The 23,010-nt window shown below is 43.0% G+C and overlaps 1 protein-coding gene across 1 annotated transcript in view; it reads right to left on the bottom strand.

The window, feature by feature from the left end:
• The window catches only part of CDH4 (cadherin 4), a 416,129-nt gene that overhangs the window by 167,368 nt on the left and 225,751 nt on the right, over positions 1 to 23,010 (bottom strand). Inside the window, exon 3 of the mRNA XM_041417862.1 lies at positions 1,248 to 1,471. Within this exon, the coding sequence (XP_041273796.1) occupies positions 1,248 to 1,471 (224 nt within the window). The remainder of the gene's footprint in view (positions 1 to 1,247; positions 1,472 to 23,010) is intronic.

Here is a 23,010-nt window from a genome sequence, read left to right as displayed (position 1 = left end):
GCAGCCCCCAGCTGCAGTGGCCCTGTGCAGCAGATTTTCACTGAAGGAACACTGCTCTGACTGCTGGGCAGGGACAGAGCCCTCCTGCCTTTCAGCTGCCTGTATGGAGCTAAAGCAGAAAGAAAACATCTCTACCCTTCTGACTGGAACGCTGGCTCTGGATTTCTCTGCTGGGGTGGGTGGGGGTAGCTGCTGGCACTGAGCAGAGGGGATGTTTGGCACCGCCGTGCCGCACTTCGCTGCCTGCCCCGTGTGCCACCACGTGTCCCTTATCAGGCAGCAGCAACGCTCCCTGTCCTTGCAAGGGAAGGAACAAGCCCAAATCTCCCCTCTGGAAGCTGCAGGGCCATGCTGATTGCTCGCAAGAGTGACTCTGAAAACGGAGGAGATGAGGAGCAGGGCAGAGCTGCCAGTGCACAACTGTGCTGTCACAGAAGAAATCTGAGCTTTAAACCATCAAGAAGATGGTTGGTTTTGACTGTTCACCCTTCATCTCCTGGTCTGACTTGGAGTCAAGAGAGATTATCAGTCACGAGGTGCAAACATGATGCACGTGACCTGCAGTGTACGACAGAGACAAGTGTACAGAAGTATGAACTTAGAGAACACTTCCCTCACTGGAGACTGTGGTGATCGTTAATGCCACACACTCAGGGTTCACCAAATGTGGTTGTGTGTGAGGGTCTCCAGGACAAGGGAAGAGATGAGAATCTTGACTCCATGTTTTAGAAGGTTGTTTTATTATATTATGATATTATATTAAAATGTTATACTAAAACTATACTAAAAAGAATAGAGATAAAGGATCTATGAGAAAGCTGGAAAGGAATGGAATGGAATGAATAACAAAAACCTGTGACTGCTCAGAGAATTGACACAGCTGGACCATGGTTCGTCATTCAGTAGAAACAACTCACATGGACTAATCAAAGATGTACCTGTTGGTAAACAACTTCTAGACTATATTCTACAGCTATTAGATAGCTGTTGTTTACATTTATTTTCTGAGGCTTTGCAGCTAGAATAGGAGAAAAATCCTAGCAAAGGATTTTCATAAAATATCACACTGACAGGAGACCTTGAATAATTTCTGTCAGAGAGGTTCAAGGATCATTTGCAAGGAATCTGATGCTGCTCATGGTATCTCCTACTTGGACACTTCCTTATGCAGCACAGAACAGACAACACAAAGACTTTGGGGCAAAGGAAGAACAAAGCAGGGAAAAGAGCTTTGAAAAATCTCCTACCTTGTGTCCGTTGTGTTGGGACTTCTCTGCCACCAGAAACCTGACCATGGCCTCCCACCTGCCCAGGGTCTGGGGGTCCCAGGCGGTCACCACCAGGATCAGCTGCTTGGAGGGCACCTGCAGGTGGTGGGCGGCGTACAGGGTCCCGTCCGCCCTCACCTTGAAGTCCAGGCTGTTGGTTTCGTACCGCACGCCCTTGTTACCGGCACAGTTATTAAATTTTACTAGAACAGAGAGGAAGAGATGGGAGAAATGTGTGAGATTGGCGTGATAAGGAAAGCAATCAAATACAAGTTTCAGACATTTAATTTTCACTGATGTCTTCTATATCTCTAATAACCATCAAGGAAATGATTTAACTGTTTCTTCGACCTTTCAGGAGTGCTCTTGTGCTTTATCTCTGTTCCCCAGGGAAGAAGTTGTAAGCCATTTTTAAAGTATTTGATACAGTTTCATTAGATCTCAAACACAGCTGTTCCCCATTTGTACAAGTGGATTTCTCCCTTGTCGCCATTATCTCTTAAATTCAACTGGAGTCTATTACCCACGCTGTGGGTATTTTTTTTCAGGAAATGTTCTCCATTTCCCTAACCCTTCAATAACCTACTTACCAGATAGCCTATTTGCACATTCTTAACTGAAATTCAAAAGCCCATAACAATTCCATTATCAGAAATATAAAAACAACAAAAAAAATTTAACACGGAAATAAAAGTTGAAACCATTCTGGAGCACGCATCTGCTGCTGGAACTGGACCCCCCACCCTGAGCTGCATTCCCACCTTGGACAACCCCTCACACGTTACAGCTATTGCAAAAAGGAACTGTAAAACTGTGCTTCATAAACCATAACGTGTCATTTGAAAGCCTACTTTGTCAGATCAAAGCTCCCCAGTCGCTGATATTTCTATTTTCGCCTTTTTTTTGGTCAAAGTCTTTCACAGTCTAGTTTGAAAACTATTTTTATTGGCATTATGAAACATGTCACATACATTAGACCAGAAAAAAACCTCAACCCTATTATATGACAGAATTGACAAATCAGATAGAAATTGAACCTGCAGCTAATAACACAGGAAACCAAACACTTTCTGCCATTTTAGTAATCCACGGGGCGGAACACACATGTGGTGAAGGGAAACATATTGTACCCGTAAAAACATCTCAAGTGAGTGAGAGTGGATGCACAGCGCTCCAGCTCGGATCGCTAGACAGGTTCTCATGCTGAGATGTTCCAGCCTGCCTCGAGATGAGGACAACCTGCTGGGCCAGCTCTGGTGGGCTTCAGTAGACACTTAATTCCTGCAGAAAAAGGGCTGGGTCAGATGGATCCACCCAGACTGGTGGGAGAAGGGATGCAGGGCACTCCAGGGGAGAGCGGGACAATTGTACCCCAGCTGTCCCTTTTCCCTGTACCAACCACAGCTCTGCAGCCCTGCTCTGAGCTGAATCAAAGGCTAATTAGGATTTAAATTTTAAAAAACCCAACCAAGGCACAGGTGAAAGAAAAAAGCAGCCAGGAAATGGCTCAACTCATGCAGCTGTCAAAGCCCCCAGGCACATCAAAGGACGGAGACATGAGGAGCAGACTGTGGTAGAAGAGGGGAAAATCCTTCCCCTCTTTCACCAAACTGCACCCCTCAAGAACTGGGGTGTTGTGATCGTGTCGTAACTGAACATCTACAAAGGCTTTCTGTGCTCTGCATTTATTTAGACCACACTGGTACATTTTTATGTGTGTGGTGGGAAGTGTTACCAAATGCCGCAGCAACTGCTGGGCACAAACAGCGAATGTCACACATTGATTTATAAAAAATAAGATGGATAAAGTTATCTAGTACATAAAAACTACCTGAAAGGCCTGGATGAGGGTGAGCACACACAGGATTTGCTAGAAGATCTGGGACAATTTCAGAGATCTGTGAGGGGAGATTCCCTGGACCTCTGGGACCACCCTGCTGGGAGACTGCCTTCATCTCTCTGGAATTTCTGCACATCTCCCCTGCATTCACAGCTACAATAAATATGTGTGAATATATCAAGTGCATCTTCACTTCTAAATGTTATCTATTTTCAGCTCAACACTATGGTCACTGTAAGGAACTTGGCACATCAGCTGCTGTATTGCTGCACCCCTCTGCTGTGTAATGGTCACTAAAACTCAAGTTCCAGCCCTACTCCCCAAGTGCCCACATACCACTCACTGAAAGACATTTAAAGAAGAGAGAAAGGAGTGATAATGACTGCACATTAAAAAACATTTCAGAGCTTACTTTGATTTTATTGAGATTAAAAGAAAGCCCTACAGTGTACCAGCAGTCTGAGAGAAAAAAAGAACCCAAGCCTTCTATATGTGTATGTAGTGATTTCAGTATTCAAAGTACTTAAACATCTGCTTAAGACCCAGCTCGTGGCTCCAAGATGCTGCTCTGGTGTCATATGTCACTGTGTCGACTTTTATGCTCCATTATCTAAAAATGGCTACCTCGTAGACAAAGTCCCTCTGTGACTTGCTAATTACTTCCATTAGTTTAAAACAAACTTGACTAGAGACGGAGAAAATCCTGAGAGAAATAGTCTTGATTCTTTTTTATTTTTCTTTTTTTTTCAACAAGCACCTTCTCTGTCCCACATTGCTCCTCTCAGGTAGCACAGCTAGGTGAATGCTCAGCAAGGGATTAACACAGCCAGCTCCTCTCCTAAGAGCCTTTGGGAACTGCAAGAAAGGCTTCAAGGACACCAAGACTGCAGAGTTTGCAGTCACTCTGCACAGCAGCAACAGCCCTGGCTCACCTGGGCAGCTCTGCAGGAGATTCCAGCCCCACAGGGATGACCCTGCTTGGCTCTGTCAGGCACAGGAGCTGCTCTGGCTCCAGGCTCTGCTCAGATACAGCCCAGGAAACACACTGGAAATATGCAGGAGAGCTGAGCTGCTCCCAGCTCCATCACAGGGAAGGGCAAAGCTCAGTGCAGGGCTTGGCAGTGCTGGGTGAACAGTTGGACCCAATGATCTTGGAGGTGTTTTCTAACCCAAGTGATTCTGTGATTAGAAATCTTAAATCATCCTCTTTGCTGCCCTTTGAAAATGAGTCCTTGGGATGTACAAGACTGCTGAGCTGCACTGGTGTATATATATATATATATATATACACACACACACACATACCCACACAAAATCTATAAACCTCATTTATATATATTTATACATAAAATACTTTTCCCAAATATATGTGTACAGGCTTAGGAAAAAAACCCACCAAGCTATTGTTCTATAATAAATAGCATAGCTCAAGGAAAGGAAGTCTCATCCATATTTTCAAATTCTACCTCTTAACCATACTCTTTGCTCTTGTGGAGACAGAAATTAAAATTTCATTCAATGGCAGACAACTTTTTGCTTTTGCTTTTTTTCCTCCTTTTTCTCCCTTAGAAATCTCTAAGTCTACGTAATTTGCAGTTGATGCAACTCTTGACTTTCAAATAATGCAAAAAAAAAAAAATATAAACAACGGTTGGCTGTGTTTACCAGTCTTAAAACTCTCTGTGGACACAAATCAATCTTTCTTTGACCAGTCTGAAGCCTAAAGAACACTGCATGAATTTAACATTCTAAAGCTGCAGCATCAGTAATTAGGATTTTGGATAAGCAGCAGAGTCACACATCTATCATTTTTACAGGATGGTAAAAAAACCCCAACTTTTTAAAAGCTACACTGGAAAAATGTTCAGTGAAGCTTATCGAAAGCTTATGCTGAAAACAACATCTAATACCTGATGAAAGGAAAACCAAGAAGGCACCCTCATTAGCAAGCTTTTAGGTTTAACCCTTTACCCTCATCATTTTTAATTGCTTCTCTATGAAAGGAGGAAGTACAACAATTTGATAAGCTGAAACAGGTACTGAGTGATGGGCAGAGAAGCTGCAGGAGTCTGCAGCAAACTGCTGGGCATCTGAGAAAAAAAAAAGGTATTTTACTTCAAAAAAGACACAGGGTGAAAAAAAAAAATTCAACAAGTTTTGCATTGTTCCCTTTTATTATTTAGCTTGTTAAGCTGGCTGGACAGAGTCAAATGATCAAGCCAGGATCTTGAAAGATGTACGAATACACTGAACTTCTTGCCCCCCAAATGTCTGAGAGAAATACTGAATTTAATAGGACTATAAATGGTATAAACCAAAGAATTCGCTTTTAGCCTTATCCTTCTGGATTTTCCTTTGACTTCTCCTAGTCCATTAAAAAGTGCCCCCTCTGGCAAGCAGCACAGGGCTGGAAGAGCAGGAGGGATAATACTCGTTTATTAGGATAAACCCCCTGGCAGGACATCATCCCACAGTTCAGGATATGGGTCCCTTCAGGACTGTTTTTCACCATGGTTTTGAGGATTATTTCTGCAAAAGATGTTTCTTGCCTGATGAACTTTAAAGCAGCAAACACAGAGCACTGTTTCCAGCAGGATCCATCTGCTTTTCAAGTTGTGTCTCCTGACCAGCTCCCTTGCACACGGTGCACCGTGATAAATCCGAGCTGCCAAATCCACCCCTCACCCCTTCTGTGAACATCATTAATGTGAGGATGGCTTAACTGCAACCTTTGGGATTTTCAGATGTCTGGGTAACCTGCAGAGTCCTCACCATGCACGGAAATGTCCCTCCTGTATGATCATGAGCATATCACCTGAATTCCTGCCCTGGCACTTCTGGCCCAATGCTCCCAAATGTCTGCACTCATCCATCTCCTCTGGCTTCTGCAGGGGGTTCAGTCCTGGCCAGCCTTCCCTGTGTGTCACCACACCAGGAATTAAAAAATCCCAAACATGTCCTGTATGGAGAGGCTCCTGTTGCCTAAGAACAGGCACAAAAGCATTCAGTTAACCACAAAAATGCACGGGCACATTACAGCCTCACAAAGTGATTTCTCCATTAAGTGCTGATGTGAAGCAGAGCGTGCTGTGCCTTGTTGGGAAGCTGCCTTTATTTGGCAAAGTAAGTATGCAGCATAAAATTTTACACAGCCACATTTTCCAGGCATCCTTCTTTACATTCGTGCAATCCCTCTGTGAGTCTGAGAAAACTGTTTTACAGCACTGGGAACCAACTGCAGCTGAGTGAATTCCCCATGGCCATGCTGGAAACCTGGAGCAAAGCTGGGATGTGAGTCCTGGAATTCAAACAGCCAGGAAACTGCCTCCATTGCCCAGACACAAGTGAACAAGACAGAAAAATTAGAAAGATGGACTTTCAAAAAGCAAACAGAGGCAGATCCTTCTCCCTACAAACTACTGGGCATTTCCAAATTAGTGCAGGGTGAAAAATTTAAGGGATGTCACACAAATTACTGCAATTGTTGTGTGAAATGGAGTCCCATGAGCACGTGTAAATACACAGTGGAATTATTCTGTGACTGAAATATCTTGTCTACAAAAGGCAAATGCTAAAATGGAAGCAAGAGGATTTTAATACAATTACAGAGCCACGAAGGTTGGAAGAGACCTCTAAGCTCACAGAGTCCAGCCTTAACCCAACCCTGGCAGGTCCACCCCTAAACCATGTCCCCAAGTGCCACATCTACACGTTATCTGAGCACTTACAGGGATGGTGCTTCCATCACTTCCCTGGGCAGCCTGTTCTACTGCCTGACAACCCTTTCAATGAAGAAATTTTTTCTCATATCTAACCTAACCCTCCCCTGGTGCAAGTTGAGGCCGCAGCCTCTTGTCTTATCTTGTCCTATTTTGTTTCTCTGTATTAAAAGGATGGATGTATCCAGGTACCACAGGCATTTTAACCACTCTGGAACAACTCAGAGATGGTGTTTTAGTGTTTTGTGGAAATTAAAACGGACTTGAGCCATCACACTTACGCACAGTGCTACATCTGGACTCTTGTGTCTATCCCAGTCCTGCTTACAGTAAATCCCACACTATCATACAACACACAGCCAGATTTGCTTCCTGCAGTTCATTAAATGCTCAGAGCCCTTCTCCTTCTCCACTAGAAAAACAACACATAAATAGGAAAAAATGATGGCTGTAAAACCTGATGGAGACAATGTGTAATTTTTATCTTCTCATTACTAATTTTATAGGTTACATTTTCCACCATGTCCCCATAAAGGATATCATACTAATAAACTCTTAGTGTCTTTATTTAATATTTATAGCACCGTGGGAGAACCAAACTCTTCTGGTAAAAGGTAAAAACAGCATTCAAACAGCTGCTTCAAAGACTAATAAACACATCCCCAGTGATTGAGTTTAAGAGTGTACAGTTTAAAAAAATAATTTGATACAAAAAAAAAGTAGGAAATAAATGCATGGATCTTGGTTGGTATATGAATGTATATAAAAATGTGTATTCCCACACCCTCAGCTTCACAAAGCATTGATTATTCATTAAGTGTTCTTGGAGTAAAAAACAAATATAATGAATGAGTTTGGAGAATTAATGAACTATCCCACAGTCTATCATCTCCTGAAAACATTTAGCATGATTTAGCATGTTCTTAATGTTATTTTCTTGCAATTAATAGCACAGAAATCTGCTGCAATTCCACCCATTTCTCAAATCTCAGGTCAATGTGAAACATTACATCCAATTTTCTAGTGCATTATTTATTATCCCTGAGCTATGACTGCTAATATTTGCCTTACTGAAATAATAGTAAATTACCATAACAATTTACCATATGTAATTATGTTAAACAAAATCTTTTTTTATTTATCTTCTTGTAATCTTCAGTTACAGCGAATCCTCCTATTCAGACGATGCAATAATACAACATTCATGACATTCCCAACCCATTACATGCTTGTTGGAAATGACTCCACGTGCCACTCAACTGGTGACACCTTGGAATCAGCAAACGAGCAGCAATCTGCCTCCAGCAGAAACTCAGATATTTCAAAAGGGACACAGAAGCATTTTATGTTTAAAGGCACATGTTGAATTTGCCCTCTTTAAGTCCCAAAGCTCAACCCCCTCCACGATCAGATTATCTGTGTGGGTTTTAGGCACACACCACTGAATTCCTGACTACCTCACTGTCACCTGCAGCTGTTTTGCTTCCACAAAGCCAGGACTGCAGGTTTTATGGGGGAAATGGCAAGGCTTTTTCGTGCACAAGTCATTTATTTTAAAAATATAAAATACTTCTGTGGGCTTGATGGAACTACATGGAAAAGTAATATTTTCATTTCCAGAGCCACCTAAATGCTTTCAACACCTTTTCCAGCTTTATATTCACTTTTATCAGCTCTTGCTTACACAGAACTTCTGTTTCCATTGCTAGAGAAAAAGGAACAATACAATTCAACAGACAAATCGGGATCCTTTAAAAAGTCACTCTGTCACGTGTGCAGTCAGCCAGCAGCAATGAGGAGTTAAGGGTACATTAAAAAAAAATCTAAATCCCATTCAAACCAAACAAAAATCTAAATCCCAGACACTGAGTGCCTCCTCCATATTCCCACCTGTGCTATTTTTCATTTACTGGAAGCCAATTCAACTAAAATACATGTTTTTAAGGAAGAAAAAATGAAGAAGTGTATTTCACTTTTGGTTTGGAATTGGAGGGGAGTACAGACCCCTGGAGAGAAGGACTATAGAACATGATAGAAAAGATGAATCACTCTGGCAACAGCCAGCCAGCCATTAATTTTCAGCAAGCCAGGAGTTAGCCCAATTAAGCCAGGCTCCTTTCTCTACATTAACATGCTTTACTCAGTTTTTTTCTGAAGCTAAAACATCAGCTCGAGACCCCAAAGGCTTTTCTATTTAGGATCAATCAATCTACCTTGCTGCACTGTAAAACATACACTGTCAGCTCCGAGGCGAGCTCCAAAAAAGAGCAATGGTAGAAAAATTTGATAAATCGACATGTTCTGGCAGTTAGTAGAGGGATTCTTCCTACACTGTCACTTATTTTTATCTGATTAGAAACAAGTATTAGTAAAGGGAATATTCCCTTCTATTCTCTTTCTGGTATTTAGGATTAAGAGGAGTCTTTTTATCCCTGATTTTCTACACTTTATCCAGCAGATTCCTGCCAAAAAGGCACAGAGATACTACCCAGATTTCAAAGGGCAGCAAGTTTGAATTGGATTTGCAGGATGTGGACTCACATTCAAGCATTTTCTTCTGCACAGAAACATGAACCTGCATCTATTGGTGCTCATGTTAAAGACCTTTTTCACTGCTTTCCACATTGCCATGCTCAGGGCTTTACTGTGATGTCAGTATGCAACCTCACCTCTGGGTTTCCAGCACCTGCTTTGGCAAGGATTGCTTTATTCGGGATTTCACTGCCCATTTGAGATGCACTCACTCTCCCTTACTGAGGCATCTCAGAATGGTTTAATTAATACTTGAGCCAGGGCCATGTAAGAAGAAGACAGAGGTAAGGACACTTAACAAGGTCTGAAGTTTTCTGCTGGGATAACTTGGCCCCTTTCTTTGGTAAACACCACAGTGATTCTGCTGTTGGTTTCCATGTTGTTCTCAGCATCTTTATCTTTGGATAAAAACCTTTCCTAGCAGTTTCAGCATGACAGTCCTGCTCTGTTTTTAGCAGCAATGTAGACAGCCACTGGGATGTGCAGCTGATGTTCCAGCTCCAGATTAAAAGGCCAATAAAGAGAAGCCTGGTTTGGGTAATCCTGCCAATACCAACTGTACCAAACTTTGTGGCAGATGTTGAGTTTTTGCAGGCAACCATTTTTGTTCTTTGCTCTTGAAATTCCACACGTCTGTAGGATGGTACTGAGATTCACTATGGCACTAATGAGATCATTTTGCAATTAAAGGCTAAGTAGAAACAAACCTCTTACCACTCTACAGGAGAGTTTGGGTTCTCTGATTAAGCAGCAGTAAATAAACCTGATTCACTCTTGGTCCTGGTGCACACCAGAGATTAACTCTCCAAACAAGATGGACTGATTGACCCCATGGATTAATCAATGAGTTTCCCAGCTTCAGAGCAAAGTGCAAGTTGTGGGAGTTACCTGCAGTAGGATATGTTCTAATTATTATTACTAGCACAGAGTACATAAATCCCAGGGTGCTTTATTTGGAGGTTTTTCTCTTAGCACTAATGATCTCCACAACACTCTCATGTTTGTCAAACTACCTATGTGGGAAAACACTTTAAACACCACTATGCATTTCTTGAGGAAGAACTGCAAGTTTTATGGAAGCTTGGTGAGATAATTACAAAGGGTGGAGTCTGTGTGATGGTAGGGCAATCTCTAGGATGCAACAGCTGCTTGCCCATCACTCCTGTGGGCAGGAGCATCTCTGGAAGGAGCTATTGGGAGGCTGGGACTGTGTTGGAGACAATCCCCATGTGAGGCTTGGAGCCCTCCTGGGCAGAGCAGAGAGCCCAGCCCTGCTGGTACAGGAACATGCCAGCACTGGGAGCACTGGTGGGAAGTGGGAAGGACACACAGATCCTGCACAGCCACAGCCACCCCTGCCAGCCCCACTGACAGCGACCTGCTGGCCTTGGGGGGTTTTCCTCTCTGCCACAGATCTCTTTTCAACTTGCCAGAAGTGTATTAGGAAGACATCAGAAGCTGCAGGAAGATTTTTAGTGAGGAAAAAACCAAAGTGAACAGAGGCCATTTGCAGCCTAGGAAAGGAAGTTGAAAGAGATGCTCCAAGAGATGCAGCTGTGTCAGACAGCCTCAGGCTTCTCTCTCCTCACACTCTTCAAACAAACAAACTCTCAGCACCTAGAAACAGAGGCTGCACATGTCAAGGGAAAAAAAAATCAGACACACCAGTAAAGACACTGAACTCCTTACGGACTTGACTTGTGTGTAAACACTGACAACTTTGGGGTTGAGTGTTCTCATCTTCCTCAGCCTGGCTCGAGTGTGAATGCATGCTGATCCAGGGAGTCACATCCCAATGCAGTAAATGAATAGATGTTTCAGGCAAGAATATTAGAAATGGAAGACTTTGTTACCTGAAAGAGTCAAGGCAGGGTAGCTATATTTAACTTGCAGCTACTGTGAACCTCTGCTCTTCTGCCTGCATAAAAAGCAGCAGCAGTCCTTTACCTTCAGCTATAACCTACACAAGTCTGCATGTTTCAAGAAAAATTACTATTATGTAGAATAAAACACTGTTTGGTTCCTGGTGGGCTCAAGTGCTTTGACATTTGGACAAATTCAGTGAGTTTTATTTACAGATGGAGGCTCTGGTTCTGTGTCTGGCACTTGATCAGAGGGAGCAGGAGGAGAACAAGTGGCCTTGATGCCCAAACTGCACTTGTGGGGGTACCAAACACTGGCCAGTGTCAGAGCTGGCAGGCTGCAGAGAGCCAGAGGATCCTGCCCTGGGGCTGGGCTCCAGTGTACACTGACTCCACAGGAAATTCATCCATAGAGCAGGAAATTAACTGGAAAAAGCAAAACCACAATAAAACACAGATCCAGGCAGTCTGGTGGTGGTCATCACTGACCCAAGCAGAACCTCCTGGCCTCTGCAGCCACCCTGGAACATGTTCTGACCACAGCATCCCCACAGGCACAGAGCTTGGCTGCTGCTGCTGCCACTGATGGAGTCACAGGGATGAGGTTTACTGAAACTTTCCCTTTCCTCTTTTACCTTCCTCCCCTCTGGCCTTTCTTACTTACACTGGTGTCCAAAAGAAACCTTGCCCCCTCGCCTGAAGAACAACTTCAAGATTAAACTAGCAACCTTAAATTTCATGGAGCACTTTTGCAGGACTCAGTCCCTTCAATTAAAACCGAGAGAGACTGAAGCCAGTAAATTAGAGAACGTGACAAATGCAGCACAAAGCAATGAAGATCCCAGAAGGTATCAAATTTAGTGTTAAAGTAAAGAAACAATAGGGAAGTCCAAGACATTTCAGAGTGTAGTGAATCAAATTAAATTGCCTGAAATTCCACATGGAATACATTTGACAAATTTCTTTCCCCCTCTTCAGCTTTCTGTTTGAGATGAACTGTCGTCTGGCAGCTTCAAACGTCTGGCACAGCTTCAGCTTCAGTTTGCTGGGGCTGAATCCAAACACGAACCTGAACTTTACCAGTTCTGCTCTTTTTGTAAACATACTTGCTGTGGCTGCCAAATGCTTTCCAAAAGCACACAAAACCCAGAATCCAAAAGGAAAATATTGTCTTGCCGCAATAAAATTTGCATTTTGCCACCTATGGGCAGCAGCCCGCGTGCAGAGCCAGCGGTCAGGCTGAGCCCACCTGGCCTTGCATTCCTCCCAGATTTGGAAAGGAAGAGGTGATTTGGGAGCTGATGTGGGACGGATGAGTCTCCCATGCACCCAGCATGAGCTCAGCTCCAGCCACAGCAGTGCCAGTGCCACTTGTCCCCCCAGGGCTGCAGGGGCAGCAAATAACAACAAAAATAACAATAATGATAATAATAATAATACAACAATTAGCAGTAGGATTCCTCAGATGAGCTGGGTAAAGCAGTAAAATGTCATTAAACACGTGTCACTGATAGCAAAGACTGGTTTAGATTCCCCCAGTGAGTAGCCTCAGAACAAACTCATTTTAAGGTAGGGAATTTCAGCAGTGGAAGAGATGGATATAAAGAGGGTTATGATCAAATTGCTCCTGAGAGCAGACAGCATCAGCCTGGATGTATCTGAGGTTTTTTTTTCCATTTTGCTTTTAAAACATATTTGGTTTTGCAAAATGCTTACAACACACGTGCTCTTTGATGCAGGATGTGATTCTTCAGCAGCATCCTGCTACCTGCGTGGATTCCCTCTTAGAAACTCTTTCTTTCTCCATTTTAAACCTTCTAAAACACTCCATTCTAAAACACCCAAGCTCCATAAACTATTCAGCTGCAGACAGCTGAACCGAGCCCACCTTTAGGCTGGAGAGCAGCAAACGACAGAAGTGTCTGAGTTCTGGCACAAGGCACAAAGTCTAACAGCTTCTGCTAGAAAAGCACATTTTGCTGTCCACAACGTCTCAGCCTCACCTCTGAGAGCCACGTGGAGTTCCACCACTGGCCAAAATAGACAACATCTGGTTCATACAAACACTGATTTATTGCTTGTCTTCACTCCCCTTGGGTTTTAATTATGAGTAGATCTTGTAACTATTACATTTGTATTTGTTTTATCCACCTAGATATTTTTCTACACTATTAACTACAAAGTGAAAGCAGTTTCTAAAAATAGTACAAAAACATACTTAAAATATGCATATGGCCTTTATTAAAGTAATCCCTATAATGAATTTTTAGATGAAGTAAAAGTACCACTGAAACCACTGATTAGCAGGCAAGCCTGCACCTGAGTTCATGAACAGCATAAGATTAAAAAGTTTCTTTTTACAATAAACTCCTAAAGAAAATAAGCATATAAAAATGACTGCTGCTCTTAATGCAAACCAGAGTGGTGACAGGTAAAAATCCCTCATTAGTGCACCCCTCTCATTACCCCCAGGGGCTCTTTGGGGGTGTTGAGCCAGTTCCAGTGGTTAGGTGCCCTCATTTTAAAGCACCTCCATGGGGTGGCACTTCCTCAGCAGATGGGGCAGATCCATACTGCACCTGAAGAATAAAACACTGTTCCTCCCCTGGGTAACAGCCAGGAATGCAATTGTTCAAAGCCATCATACTCAGATTTTTTTGGGCTAAATTTTCTGGGTTTTTTTTTTTTTCTTTTTTTCTCATAATGTTCTTGATCTTTCTGGGAATAAACTGATTCAGAAATGACTTTTTAATTTCTACAACTGAACAACACCACTACAACACAGAGTGCAATAAATAAATAAATAAATCAATAAATAAATGCCACTTGCAAAGTTCAAGTTTCTCTGCCTCCACATCAACCATCAAAATTAATTCTGTAAAAAATGAAAAAAGGATGTGACAAACCCAACCAACTTTTGTCCCCAATTTACAAAAAGCCTGGAAACTATTTCTGGAAATGTCCTCATGTTTCTGTTGAATGATTGAGGCTTCTGAAAACGTTTAGTGGTCCTGCACAGACCCTCCAGGAGGACCATGAGATCTCATCTCTGGCAGCCCAACACACCCACTGGGCAGCTCAGGTCCATTCAGGCATTTAGGCAGAACCCTGTCCTACTCACGGCACAAAAGGTTTGGGGATATGATGAGAAATTGCCCCAGATGTCTGAACTGCTGAAATTAGAAGGCAAAAAGGGCCAATAGCTGCATTTTCCCTCCCCCAGTGTCAGCACAGAGCACGACTCGTGTGCTGAACCATCTGCAGACCAACCAACCCTCTAGGTAGAGCAACAGGAATGCAAGTATCTTGGCTCCGTATCTGTTTTTTAATTAAAAAGTTTTGCATGTAAACAGATACCTTCTTTTCTTCCAAATCCACGCTGACATCCACTACTTATCATTCTGAGGCGACTGCTAGGGGAAACATGATTAAAAAATACCATATTCCATGGAAGTGATCTCAGAGCTGCTGTCCGTCTGCTCCCCTTTCACACCAGCTCAACTGTGAGAGCCTTAAGCTGAAAACAAGAAGGCCATTTGAAGAGATGAAAGTCAGTTATGAGAGCTGTAATTTTATTTTTTTATTTACTGATTGATGGGTTGAAAAAGAAACATGGACTGGCTGGTATCTTTGAAAGGTCAGACAAATGTGATGAATGCTATCAAAGGAAGTCCTACCAAACCTCAGTCCCCACTTCTTTTATGAACTCCAGGGCTGGGCTGGATGGGGTTTTTTTGAGCAAGCTGGGAGGTGTCTCTGCTCAGGGCAGTGGGATTAGAATGAGGTGACGTTGAAAATCCCTGTGCAGATGTGAAGGGCACCAACCCCATGAGGACACAGCAGCGGCTCTTGTGTCCTTTTCCAACCCAGGGAGCAGCACTTCAACACTTTGCACTCACACATTTGCAGTTTTTTCCAGAGCAGGCCTCAGTAAGGACTGTCAGCTACCACTGTCAGTGATGTCTAGCTCAGTGTAAACACTTTGTTAGGAACGTGATGAAATTACACCCTCCGGTTTATCCTAAATACTAAACTAAGTCTTGGCACAGAACAAGTATGCACTCATTTGTAATGCAGTGCTATGACCGCAAGTTTTAATTTTTACTATTTAATTATTCATCCTGGATCAGGTCTCAAATTAAGCTAATATGCAAAGATGAGGGAGAATGGGCACTTGTTTATCTCAGTTTTTTCCAATTAATTCAAGTTGTTCAGTAATCACATTACTTTTCTACAATGAGATAAGGAGGAAAAAAGCGACCAGCAACCACCCAAAGAACAAAAAATATTCCCTTTATATAAAAAGCAGAATATTTTACAAAATTTACCTGCATGAATAAACTCCAATAAACCAATTAAAATGCTCATTTGTACGGATGGCTCATATTATTGACTCAGCCTGCAAGGAAGATTTTTCATCTTTTTTTCCTTTAATGTCTACAATATTACCAGTGAATTGACCTCCTAACAGATTACATGATGGAGACTGGCACAGGTTTCATGAAACTGTCCTGGAAATACGAAATTGTCCTAAATTTCCCTCTTGTTCTATGTGGGCAGTGGCAATAAATGGTACATCAAGCAGCAATTTCATGTCTATGAACTGGTGTTATACCTGAATTAATCAAAACCAAAGCTTCCAACCCCCCAAATGTCTGCTAAAATTAACCATCTACTACCTTTTTTTTCAATAGAAAACTAGCAAAAAGTGGAAGTAAAAAACAAAAGAAGTATTATTCAGTCCATAATTCATACAGTTGTAATAGTATTTCTGACCTTTAAAGCTTTAAAGTTATAAAAGCACGAATAGCTCACCCAGACCATTGGGCAAATAGAAAAAGTAACAAGAAAAGCCAGCAAAGAAAAGAGAAACTACTCACGAGGAATCCTCTGCAGCTCCAATACAACAACATTTCTACTCCATAAAAAAATAAAATGCCATCAAAACTTTACCAACCACTCTCAACCAATCTCACAATAGGTCATTACATGGAAGAGGGGACAGACATTGAGCTCCACTGGATCCCAACCAGCCCCACTAATCCTGACCTGTACCTATCACTTTAACCTTTTCCTGAATGTCTATAAAAGATCAAGCAAAAACCAGCAAATCTTTTTGTTGATCCTGCCTGCCACAGGCAAGTCCTTTGTCTCTGCAGGACCCTCCCTGCGGATGCACCTCCCAGAACACCGTGGGCACTGATCCCACGTGCTGAGGATGAGGTCCTGGCAGTGCCCAGGGACAAGGCTGGGATGGGCACATGGTCCCTCTGTGCCAGGACACCTGCTTGGCACCACCTGCAGCTCCCTTTGGCTTGAAAACCACCCCTGTCCTCCAGCACCAAAGGGACTGAAGCTGTGAAAGGGAAAGGTACAGGGGAGCAAGGCAGCCACCCGGGCAAATCCACCCAAGCAGCAGCTTCAGAGTGAAAATCACAGCCTTGTTTAAAACACTGTGCTTGGGCAGCCATTTGGGTGTCTGTGCCACACAACACCCCTGTGGAGGGGGATATTATATTCCCTCCTTACCCTGTTATTTCTGGATGCTTGAGGAGCAAAGGACCAATATCCTGTTCAGCTCTGCTCAGCTGGTGCAGGAGGAATCAGTGAGGGGTGGCTCTGCTGCTCACCCCCACGCCTCATCCTCGTGTGGCACTTCGTGGGGCTGATTTTTGGCAGTGATTGATGACTTGCACCAAGCCCCTGTTACCAGGAACCAAACGGGTTTTTCTTCATGAGCTGCCTGTTATCAGGCAAACTTCATGACCTTTTAGGGTAGGAAGCTTATCCTTTGGAACAGACTTTCCTGTCTAAAGCACCTCCTCCTTTCTCCTGTGATTTACTGTTCATTTATCTTTACTGAAAAGCTGGTGTACAGGCTAGAGACATCCGGGGCTCTTGTTTCTGGAAAAGCCAGCCATGGAAACCCTAAAAACGAAAAGCCAACACTCCCACCAGCATATTAGCTGGTTTAAGACCAGAGTCAATCTTGTCAATCATACATAATTTCACATTAAATTTCATTTACATTCAAGTCACAGTGACTGAGCAGTGGTGTATATATCTATCATCCAGTTTCCAATGCCCACCAATAATTAACAGCTTCTGTTCACCCTATGGGGGGTGTTTTCCAAATCCAGATTGACATCCACCAGGCGGACTGGCTGTCTAGACAGCGTTTCCACAAAAACTAATTCACACCTGAAACTCAGCACTGACAGCCATTCCTTCAGCAATGGTTTAGTTTCTTTCCAAAAGTCACTTCTCTATTTCTGGGCACAGGAAAAACACTCCTGTTTTGATTTGAAAGGGAGAATCAAAATAAGCAGTGCCAAGTACCTCAGACAAGGCAGGAAATTAACTAAAGGACTAATGAATTTTATTCACCTACTACCCAGCACCAGAAAGTGCTTGTCCCCTCTCCAGCCTATCATCCCAATGCTTGTTTTGAAAATCTTAGTTCTATTGGATATTGTCTATTGCCTGGATTTCAAGTCAATATTTAAAGGAGACTGAAGGATGAAGGTCCTGGGCTGGCCTAAATCACAGTTGTTATGGACTCACATCACTTGGCAAGCACAGCATCACTTCACCTTCTCCAACTCTGTCTGGTCTACCAGAGAACAGAGAAGAGCCAGCCCAGCCCTGGTTGATGCAGGGCCACTCAAACCATGAGCATCCAGAGGACTCACAGGCACTGCAGCCTCCTCAGCAGGGCTCATCTCCATTAGTCTGGAATTTGGCCATTTTTCTGGCACTGTTCATCTGGCAAATGAGGGCTCAAGGATGATCAAGTCTACAAAGAATACTCTAGGGTACGCAAAGGACAAAGAGGTAACCCTCCTGTTACACCCTGTTTGCTCCAAGCCCTTACACTGAAGCTACACAGTATTTAGTGATTTATTCTGCTTAGTTCTAGCCAGATTACTGAAACATTCTCTTCTGTCTTAGCAGCAAGGCAGGGTGTGGGCACACAAGGTCAAATCATGCCTGTTTACGCCACCTTTTAATTTAGCTGGTTTGAACTGAAAGGTTTGCTCTAGAGATGAATTACTCCTTAAGAGAGTTCTTTAAAGCAACGCATTTTAAAAAATTTTGAAAAGCTTAAGGCCTCCTAATACATGTGACTACTTTGCTGCGCTTCTGCCCTGGAAAAAATATAATTATTGAAGGAACAAAACTGTTTCTTCTAGTAATGAACAGTAAAAGCTTGTCTGGGGGAAAAACCAGTGATTAGATTGTGAATGTGTGTTACTTGCAAATGTAAAGCCATTTTGCTTGAGACAATATTAAGATGCTAAGATGCAATGTTTGATCATTAATTTTAGCTAACATTACACATTAGTGTTGCTGCAGTCTTAGATTTTTTTTTCTTCTCCTCTGGTTTTAGACAGCCTTAATCATGCTTACAGCTGATCCTAATTGCTGAATCCTATCACTCTCCACCTTCTCTAAAATGCTCGGGGCAAAAGAAATAGCGAAGATTAATGACAGACATGTAATTAGAAGAAAATGTAAAGATCTTGTGTTAATCATTCAGAAATAATTTGATAAATATGAAATCCTGAAGAGCTCTCGGAGTAAAAGATGATGGAAGGAGTGCTGTGGCACAAAGCTGAGCACATTTGTATGTGCCACACTCCGTGCCACTGGAAGGAGGCAGCTCACGCCCGAGCGTGTGGGAATGCAAGGGAGGCTTCAGGAACATAATGGGATTCAGCATGGAAGACCATCTGTTTTAATTGAGCAAGCTTATTCGTGCAATGCTTTGCTCCACTAATCTTGTTTAGATTAATGTTAATGTTCTATTAAAAGGTAGTTTATCATCCCACAATACTGAGTTAAAGCCATCCCACCCATAGCAATGTTCTCAGCTCTCGCGGAGGCACGGAGCTCACTCATTACAAGGCTATTGATCATTTACAGCACAACTACAAGGCTGGGAACCTTGCTCAGAAATAACCAGAGGTCTTTTGTCCAGTGAGGGTACAGGCACAGATAAACAGCTTTTCTTTAATTAATTTAAAATCCCAAAGACCACAGTCCGCAAAATAATTCTCAATTATGCTTTTGTATAACTACAGGAATGACATTTTGGCTAAAAACACCTTTCAGGCTGTAACAGAGAAGTGTCAAACAGGGATGGGTTTCTCTCAGTTTCTTTCTTTCTGTGACACATCTTCTCTCCATAACCCTTGGTCTGTCCTTGGCGTTTTCTTTTAATGAGAAAGCAGGAAGCTGAGTGCTAGCTGGAAGCACACCTATCATTAAGAATGCAGACACAGGGCAAGACAAAAATGTGTAGCAAAGCACCTTTTGTATATGGATCTAAAAATCCCAAGATATTGGAAGCATTATTATATCCTGAAGTTTTGTTGGTTGTTTATTTCAAATATGGCAGAATCTCAAAATGAGCTCTTGTATCCTCCATGCCTGGAGAATAATGCACCTAAATGTTTTGGTTATTATTTTTAGAGGTTTTATTTTTTCAAACAGCAGCAAGCCAAGAAATTAATAATTTCATCATTGTTTTGGGGTTGGGGGGTGCTGGAGTAGCAAAATGCATTAGAATCTACTATATTTAAAATATTTGTTTTGTGCAGCTCCTACTTCTCTGCTGTCTGTAACTGCTGCTGCTCAACAGCACTGCAGCACAAATCAAGAAATAAAAGAAACAATTGCAGCCCCTACCCCTCCTTCCCAAATTTCAATACGGCTTGAAAGAGTCCACTTAAAATTTTTATTTCCTAAGGGAACATTTTATAATTACATTTTGGACATAAGAACAAGGAAGATGAAGGATACCAAGAGAAGATGAAATATATTTGAAGAAATTTTTCACATGCCATTCTAAAAACAATAATCTCACAAAGCAATAATTCAAGGGAGATTTCCTCCCCGAACACCCAAACATGTCAGTCATTAATTACAACTCAGAAAAGCTTTTCTGTGATACAAAAGCATCACCATTCCTTCTCTGCAAAATTGGGAGCATGAAAAAAGGAAAAGTTTAATGGTTCATCCAAGAAAAAACAGCTGACAAACTGCAGAACACTGCAAGCAGCATCAGATGCTGCTCCTCGCACTGGCTGTGGGGATGCCAGCAGCTCCCCACTTCAGCTGGAATAGGTTTTAAGTTTCTCAGTAAAACTAAACCTGAAATTAGCCCAAGCACTAAATTTTGAAAATCCCACCTGAGCAGGCTCCCAATCCCATGAATTATGTCTGACACAAAGGCAATGTCTCATTAAAAGAACCACGCTCCAAGATGAAGCCCTCTCTATTGGAGCACTCCAGTGAAAACAGGAACGGCTGAGGACACGTGCACGAGCCACAATTTTTCATGGGAATCTTGGAAGAGACTTAAATGAACCCCTTAATTTGCAGAGTGGAATTGTTAATGTTTCCCTTGGAAAGACAAGATGCATTTCTACCTCTAACGAGTGATATCCATCCACAGCTAACGAGCCTCACAACCTCAGCGAGCGCTGACAACTTCACATGGGAGGCACACGAGCCAGAGAAAGCTGGGAAACTGATAGTGCTCAGGGTTAGAAATCACTGATTTCCTGACTACTTGTCAAGCACCCATTCGATGCTCCAGGCTGTGTCCAACAGAAATTCAAAGTGACAAAATAAAATTAAAATACCCTGAAAATCTCTGCCCCCATCTGTTTTCAACGGTTTTTTGTCCTTTCCAAACAACTTCCTGTGCTGAGCTCCATCTCCCCAGCCAGGCTGTGCCCCACAGAATCATCCCTTTTGCAGAACAACTTTGGACCAGGGATGCAAGGGGTTTGCCTCACTAGTGCCTTGTTTTTAGGGCTTTTGCCACATTTTGGGGGCAGCTGCTGGAACGGAGAGCAGCTGGGATCTGTACTGCACAAAGCCCTGCATGCAGTTATGAGGCTGCCTCCAAGCACCAAGCCCAAGGGAAGGGAACTGGCAGAGGCAGCCAGGCACTGTAAGAAGGCTGAGGCAGAGTGAAATTGCATGGGAAGTGTGAAAGTGCAACCCTCAGAGTCACAGACAGCAGACAATTCCACACTCCACTGTATTCCATCATCAGCTGCATCCGGCACTGACGTGTTCCATCAGTTTTGTCCTGAGGCTGAAGTTACGCCGTGCACTGCAGCGTGGGCAGGGAGCTGCCCGTCCTGCTGGGCTCTGCAGGAGAGCAGAAATCACACAGCCCGTGTAAAACCTCCCTCTGCACCTTCCCTGAGATTTCCTGGCTGTCTCCCACATTTCTGTGTACAGAGGGCAGGGAAGGATGCTCCACCAGCATCCTTTGGGGTCATTCCTCCCTGGTGACAATGCTGAAGGAGGTGCCTGTGGGTGCAGCAGCAGAGTGCCTGCACCGACACAAAAGGCACAAACCTAAAAATCTCCTTTGGTCAATAATGCAAAGCACAACATGACTGGCATTTTCTCCCTAAGAAATGCATTTAGGAACCTGTGCCTAAGCTGCACGGGCTGTCAGCCAAGGCTCTGTATCTACACATGACAAATTATGAATTCATCCATTGTTTGAAAGTTTTGAATTCACTGTTGGTGGTAAACTTTTTACTAGAACACACAGATGGTCCTGCCTGATCTTGTTAATGAAAAACTCTCACACAGCTACAAAAACAGACGTGATCATCTGTTTTTCAACATTCTGAAAAAAATCTACAGAGGTGTAAGGTGCTATACAAATGAGAATAATTAGCTTGTGCCATCTGTGGACATTAAAAAAACCCAGTGTGCCTGTATTCCTGTGTTTTATAATGATAAGCATTATGTCTTCAGCAAAGTACATACTTAATAACTTTTCAATTTATTGTGACCTTCTGCTCCAATTTACTTAAGGAACTATAATACTAGCTGTGCCTCACACCTTTTTCACCTTGTAATTAGCAAGTAATAAAAAATGCTATTAAAAAGTAATAAGTCTGAAGCTCTCTGACAACTCACTGATTAATTCTTAAGATTTTGAAGTACGCTGGAACATAGCTAAAACATCAATTTTACCCAGTTTTCAGCCCTGCTAACGAGTGTTGGTGCATGACTGAGTCTCACAGTTCACTAACTAGTGATGGCAGTAGGAATTGTACCCCTCAGTGTTACATCTGACAGGGTCACACTTCCCAGGTCTTTCTAATCCAAATTTAGTGGTGAGCTGGGCTTTGTCCTTGCACAGGCAGTGCTGCCCGCCCAGGCTCTCTGGCAGCAGCCTGGAATGGATGCCCTCAGCATCCAAGAGCCAATAGAGGTGAGTGCCTTAGAGGGAAAGCAGGAAAAATGGTCAGCATCCAGCACTGGATTTCACCTGATTTTGTATAACATCCCCTGGAGGCATTTAAACATGCTGAGGGTGCAGAACTTCTATCCCTCAGCCTCCATAAAAATGGGAAGTGACTAGGCAGGCTGGTCCTGCAGGCTGTCCTTGCTTGTTTTCACAGCACTCCCACGGCACGGGGAGAGATTTGTCATTATTGTTGCAAAAGGGTCATTTGCACACAGAATGAAAAGCAGGTTAAACAGCACTGCACAAGCTTGGCTAAGAAAGAGGAAACCCAGCCAGAAGGGCTGAGATGGAGCCCACATTGCACAGATATTTGCTGGACACCAGGAGCAGAAATGCTCAGAGAAGCTGCTTCCCCAGGTTCAGTCCTGTGTCTCCCACAGCAGGCACTGGTGTGAAATATCCTCCAAGTGCCACCCAGCTCCTCTCTCTGAGGCCTGTACTCAATGTGTTTCACTTCATATTATGTGAAAGCAAAAAATGTTCAGTGGGCAGCTGCTGG

This window comes from Onychostruthus taczanowskii, unplaced genomic scaffold (assembly GCF_017590055.1).
Source record: "Onychostruthus taczanowskii isolate IOZ18803 unplaced genomic scaffold, ASM1759005v1 scaffold57, whole genome shotgun sequence".
NCBI lineage: Eukaryota > Metazoa > Chordata > Aves > Passeriformes > Passeridae > Onychostruthus > Onychostruthus taczanowskii.
This window is presented reverse-complemented; position numbering and strand designations above follow the sequence as displayed.